This window comes from Moschus berezovskii, chromosome 1 (genome assembly GCF_049115385.1).
Source record: "Moschus berezovskii isolate FMDL1 chromosome 1, NW_MosBer_1.0, whole genome shotgun sequence".
NCBI lineage: Eukaryota > Metazoa > Chordata > Mammalia > Artiodactyla > Moschidae > Moschus > Moschus berezovskii.
The window spans coordinates 103,148,624-103,154,623 of record NC_142460.1 but is presented as its reverse complement, the minus strand read 5'-3'; the positions used below and the strand labels follow the sequence as shown (position 1 = coordinate 103,154,623).

Below are 6,000 nucleotides of genomic sequence, written 5' to 3'. Positions count from 1 at the left end.
CGGGCGGGATGGGATGGTGTCAGCTCCCCAATGACTGGGAAAACCTCTCTGCTTTCTACTTTACTTCCACTCTTTTGGATCAAATGTTTAGCCAGAGTTTGAGAGATGAGACTAGAAGAGAGAAGCTGTGCACAAGTTGACTCTCAACTCTACGGTCATAAGGCTAGATAGCTAAGAGGGGGAGAGAAGGAGCAGGAGAGAAAGCTGCCAGGTGACTTCTGCTTACTTTAAGATGGGGGCAAGAAACAAGCGGGTTTCAGGCACTTGGTAAACTGAAAGCAAACTTCTTTATTGTACACAGTACAGAATATAATGCAGCTTGGCAGGATGCAAACAGCCCTGCGCAGGGTAAAAGTATTTCAAATCAACTGGCAGGTTAAAGCCTTTCTGCACTGTAGATTTTCCACACTCTGGAAAAGAAGCAAAAACAAAAAACCGAAAAACCCCAAATCATCAGGGAGGTGCATGAGTCCGATGGGAATGCAATGGTGACGCCGCCATCCTGTGTCCCGAGACCGCAAGGGCCACGTGGCCATAGCGGGGGAGGGGAGCTCAGGCTACAGACGATTCTTTTCATACTTGCTAAGACAGCATAAATCCATCAGAAAAAAAAAAAAAAAATCCCAACAAAACCCAAACCCAGATAAGAAAGGAAAAAAAATCCTATACAGCATTTACAACAAATTAACCTCTAGCCAGCTTGGGGTAAAATATGCATCTATGTATAGACTATGTGTAGGTTAGAAAGCTATAAATACCATTTGGAAAGAGTCCTTTGATTAGAATACAATGCTAATTAAGGCCCAAGTTACAGGTGCAATACCTTTGTGGGCTAATTAGCTTCCAAGAGGGAAACCTTGTATTTCCACAACTATGAAATGCACCCCGTATCTGTGACCCTCTTCACAATGTGCTCCTGGTCACCTGGGGGACTGTTTGAGACTACAGAGCGTTCCAGCAATAGAAAAACAAAACACTGTCCTTTGTGTATGAAGAGTAGCATAATCATCGTTTCTGTGCTCAGTGTCAAGGGAAGCACAGAACTCTCACAACAGCAGGCAGCAAGGTGCTACCACTTTCTAATGCCTTTCCCTCTACTTTGAGCTTTCATGTAGCTTTAGCTGGGTTGTTTAAAACTTTTCAAATAAAATTCAGTGATCAGAGAACTCATTTGTAAAGCAGCAGGAAACTAAGGCGCTAGTACTGTTTTACCTGTTGGTGTTGCACATACGTCTCAAACCCTATTGAATCATATGCAGGGTTTAAAGTCTGAGGATTTAAAGAAAAAGGAAAAACAAAAATGGATGAAATGGAAATTGTCATCAGTCATGCCCAGGGAAGACTCCCTAGGGTTTCCATCAGGTGACCAGATTTCAAATGGACATGACATGTATTATGTACATATGCTTTCCAGAGAGGGCATGGGAGGGAACATTGGGGACTATACACATAGAATCTAAACGGTGTGTCCAGGCTGCCCTGCACACCTCAAAAATGTACAACTCAGGTGCAAATGTTCCGTCAGGCTGTCTGGTGCAGAAAGCACAAAGCAGGCAATAAAGAGGGCTTGTACTCAGCGAAGGGGACGCCCCCAGCAAAGCCCCTTTCAAGCTGCAGCGTCTTCAGAAGTCAGCACTGCCCTGTTTAAAGGGCACAGTGCACAGTTACCAAAAGGTTTGTTTTTTTTTTGCTTTAAATACCAAAACTACAAAAATCAGTTTATAAACTGGTTTTCCAAAACAAAACAATCCCCCGAATCAAAGCAAAACAAAATACTGTCAAAAGTGTTAATCACCTTCTCCTAAAATTAAAGCCATCCACACATAGCCATGTGACTGGGAAGAGAGAGGGGGCTTGCTCTACTTGGTGACCACATGGCCAGAAGGTTCCCAAGAGTAGCAATAGTTTATTTGAGAACCGTGGAGTGGGTAACAGCTATTCATCCTTTCCCCCTTCTTTCTAGACCAAGGGGAAACATTTCAGTGAGCTGCAAGAGCTGTCCAAGTTTTAAGGTAATACTTGGCAACCCTTCATGATTTGAGCCTCCCCAACTTAGCCTACCTCCTTCCTGTTCTATGGGTTTTGTGACTCACTTTTTCAATAAATTGTGCAAATCAGAGCCCTTCTATGTAAAGGCATTTAGTAGTCCTTGATCAATGCAGATTGTCACATACCCTGTCCTGGTTTGCGGGTACCAACCTGAACAAGGTATTGCTTTGCATATATATTGTCCATGGGAAGGAGGGTCCATTTCAATCGCTTCCCAGAAACCTTGTCAGGATCAAGAGCTGAGGCACCAGCTTTTGGGTGGTTTTCTGCCCCTCCCTGTTCCCACTCCCCCGCCAAAGTTTCTGTCCTTAAGGGTGCCAATCCGGAGACAGATTGGATTCTCTTATCTCCAGAGACAGATAATACTCAAAGGGCAAGCTTTAGGAACAGCCAGAAACACAAACAAAACCACTGTTCTCGTTTGCCTGAATGGGAACTGCTAGCTCTAGGGTTTGGCCGCTCAGCTGCTCAGAAACTTAGTAAGCAAAGCCTTCGGCATAGGGGAGGCTGCCGCAGCGGTCCACATCCAGGAGGTAAGCAGGGTTGTCCTCAAAGTGGGTCAGTGGCAGGGTGTCCTCCTCGCTGAGGTGGCACTCAGACTCTGCTTTCAGGAACGGACGCTGGTTGTCAGGGAAGGCCATGGAGAAAAGGGCATCGGGGTCGCAGACAAACTTGTAGACGTATCGTTCCCCAGCCACCTAGGGAGAAAATGCACCTTATGAGGCCCAGTTGGAACAGGGCATGGGGTGTGGGCACCAAGGGAAAAATGAGATATCTGTTAAGTCCCCAAGCTCTTGGGCAGCCTGGGACCAAGAGGCTCAATAGTAGTTGATTATCCAAATCCTATTTATTTTGATAAACCATGGGGACCTGATACCTGCTAAGTGTTTTGACACCACAGCTTAGCAGCTGAAAAAGAATATATGAATATCAAACTCAGATTCTTCTTAAAAGAACATCCTCACTGTTAAAATCAGTCTAGAAACAACGGTTATGCTGAGGCTGGTGTTATGATATAAGGATTGAAAGATTCAGGAGTCAGCCCATGTGTTCAGTTTCCTCAAGTTTACAGTCTTCACAGGACAGCTTTGTTGTCCCACAGGGCTAGGAATTCAGAAGCTACGTGGGATTTTATAAGCTTGTTCCAAACCCAAATAGAACTGCTTTTTGGCTTACCTGCAGTTAAAAATGACTAATGTCATGGTTTTGCTACACTGAAGGAACTGAAAACTATCTTTATATGAATTTTATGCATTATAACATTACTTGAACCAACTAGTCTAGATTAAGGGAGGCAATCACTCATTCCTATTCGGGTTTTTTAAAAGCCAGTTTGCTGTTAAATCTCTGGTTCCCCAGCCAGAGTCAGTTCACATGTGGAAGAGCCAGGCAGGAGGATACAGTGATGATAATACTAGCTTCGAAAGTTGAGAGAATGGCTTCCGGCCGTGGCTTGGTCACTAGCAAGTCTCAGTCTCTCTGAATCTTCGTTTCCCTTTCAAAACCTGAGAGTATGGAACTAGTGCTTTTCTGAGATCCTCCCCAGATCAGTATGCTACCACTCCTCTTTCATTTAGTTTTCATTTACTCATAGGTCACATAATAAAGCAATGATCTCTTACACTGGATAGCATGTTACTATTTATAGGACATTTTCACATATATATTACCCCTTTGAGATTAGATCAAGAATTATTAGCTACACTTTCATTGGAAACAGGCTTTGAAAGGTTGACTTTCCTTAAAGCATAAATAAATGGGAGTGTTAGGATCTGAGCCCACCTGTCTCATTCCTGAGCCTTCCTCTGTACTATTTCATGCTTAATTCTCAGAGTTCTCTTCTTCTCAGAAAACCTAGGAGCAAGCTCATAGGTGCAATTCATCGCCGTTAGTTCAAGTTAACTGTTTTGGTTACATTCCCTTGCATTGGGTCTGCAGTTGGGAACCACAAAGCCAGTGGTTTCTTTTCTAATGGTCCTCCTTCCTAAGTTTAGATTTCTACCCGATAGCATTAACGCTGAATGTGGAGAGTGTGTGAAGCTTGCAGTGGGGAAAGGGGTAGTGACTGCTAATGGGTTCAGGGTTTCTTTTTAGGGTGATAAATTGTTCTAATGGGCTTCCCTGGTGGCTTAGTGGTCAGGAATCCGCCTGCCAGTGCAGGAGACATGGGTTCAATCCCTGATCTGGGAAGATCCCCTGAAGAGAGAAATGGCAACCCACTCCAGTATTGCCTGGAAAACCATATGGACAGAGGAGCCTAGTGGACTACAGTCCATGGGGTTGCAGAGTCAGACACGACTTAGCAACTGAACAACAAAATGTTCTAAAACTGGTTGTGAGTGAGAGTTGTACTACTCTGCATACATACTAAAACCCCACTGAATTGTACCTTTAAAAAAGGGGGGGATAGGTAGGGTGGGGTGATAACCCATTTTAGAGTATCTATTAACCATGCCGAGCACTGACGTCAAATTCTCAGTTTTGCCCAAAAGGAGCTGATATTCCTGTGGCAGATACTGACAAGCCAGGGAGTGATTTGCAAAACAGAGAGTAGGGAAGTGATGGAGATGAACGCAGGTGCTCTCAGAAGCAGATGGGACCATGTAACTCAGCTTGAGAACTTCAGATTCTTGGAGTAAAGAGGTGATTGAGAAACAAGTAGGGGCTGGCCAGGTAATGAAGGTGTTAGGAATGTTCTTAAGTAGGATGGTAGTTTAATAGGTTTTTTCATTATATAATATGCTCAATAACTTACATGACTGATAGTGGTTTTTTTTTTTTTACCAAATAACACATATTAAGAGCAAGATGGCTGTGGTAGTGGAAGCAGACAAGTCCAAGTGAGGAAATGAGGGTTAGATGGTGCCTTAGAGCCTGTATGAAGCATTAAAGTCTGAATTTTATCCAGAAGACCATCCATGAAAAGTTTTAATAATTTAAGGAGATGAGAGGAATATGGGGTCATATTACCACCTGCCTATGAGAAGATAAGCCTGGTTTTAGCACAAGACAAATTCTCAGCAACAATGACCATATAATTCTGAGTGCATCTACCATGTAAAGACTGCCTAAACGTATAAATGCTAGAATCTGGGTAACAGTACAGTATAAAATCTGGTTAAGAAAAACCAAAGATTTGCCATCTTCATCTTCTGCTTATACACGGCTTTTAAGATTTTGGTCTTTCACCACCTGTCACGATAAGGATTTTGTTCTGGCTTCCTCAAAATATGTTTCATCCTTTATTCTGCAACTTGTTATTAGGCGATTCTGCTCCCATTTTGCAAATCTTGGCTTTTTAACTTGTAGTTTCCAGTTTTTGAAAAAGATTTTCTTACTCCTAACACTTAAGTGTATTAAACCAACATACTTGGAGGTCTTGGTATCTTAACAACTAAAGATTTTGACTAAGCTCTTGTGGGAGCAGAGATCTTTAAGTTGATTCTCTCCCTGACTCCTTTATGGATATAATAGTTGGCCTAAGTATCTGGACAATTAAAAAAAATTTTCCTTTGGCTCCACTGGGTCTCTGTTGCTATATGCAGGCTTTTTCTAGTTGCGGCAGGGTGGGGCTACTCATTGTGGTGGCTTCTCATTGCTGCAGAGCACGGGTTCTAGGCGGAAGGGCTTAGCTGCTCCACAGCATGTGGAATCTTCCCGAATCAGGAATCGAGCCCTTGTCCCCTGCATTGGCAGGTGGATTCTTTACCACTGGACCACCAGGGAAGTCCTATCTGGACATTTCTGTAAATAGAGACAGTTTCTTTATTTCTCTAAATAAAGTAGAGGAGGCTAATTTTCCTACAGAGTCTTCCACAACCTCTGGTTTTCAGGTACCCAAGAGTACTAAAGGTGCTCTTTGTATCTCATTTTAACTCATTTTTCCAAGTTTTTTTCCTACCACAGAATCATGAAGCTAACATTTCCTCAAAGCCATTAGTCTTATTACAG

The 6,000-nt window shown here is 43.0% G+C and overlaps 1 protein-coding gene across 1 annotated transcript in view; it reads right to left on the bottom strand.

Moving 5' to 3' along the window:
* Positions 1–268: 268 nt before the first annotated feature.
* Positions 269–6,000, bottom strand: part of ETV5 (ETS variant transcription factor 5) — a 60,689-nt gene continuing 54,957 nt past the window's right edge. The window contains exon 13 of the mRNA XM_055408738.2: positions 269–2,747. Coding sequence (XP_055264713.1) covers positions 2,526–2,747 — 222 coding nt within the window. The 3' untranslated portion in view covers positions 269–2,525. The remainder of the gene's footprint in view (positions 2,748–6,000) is intronic.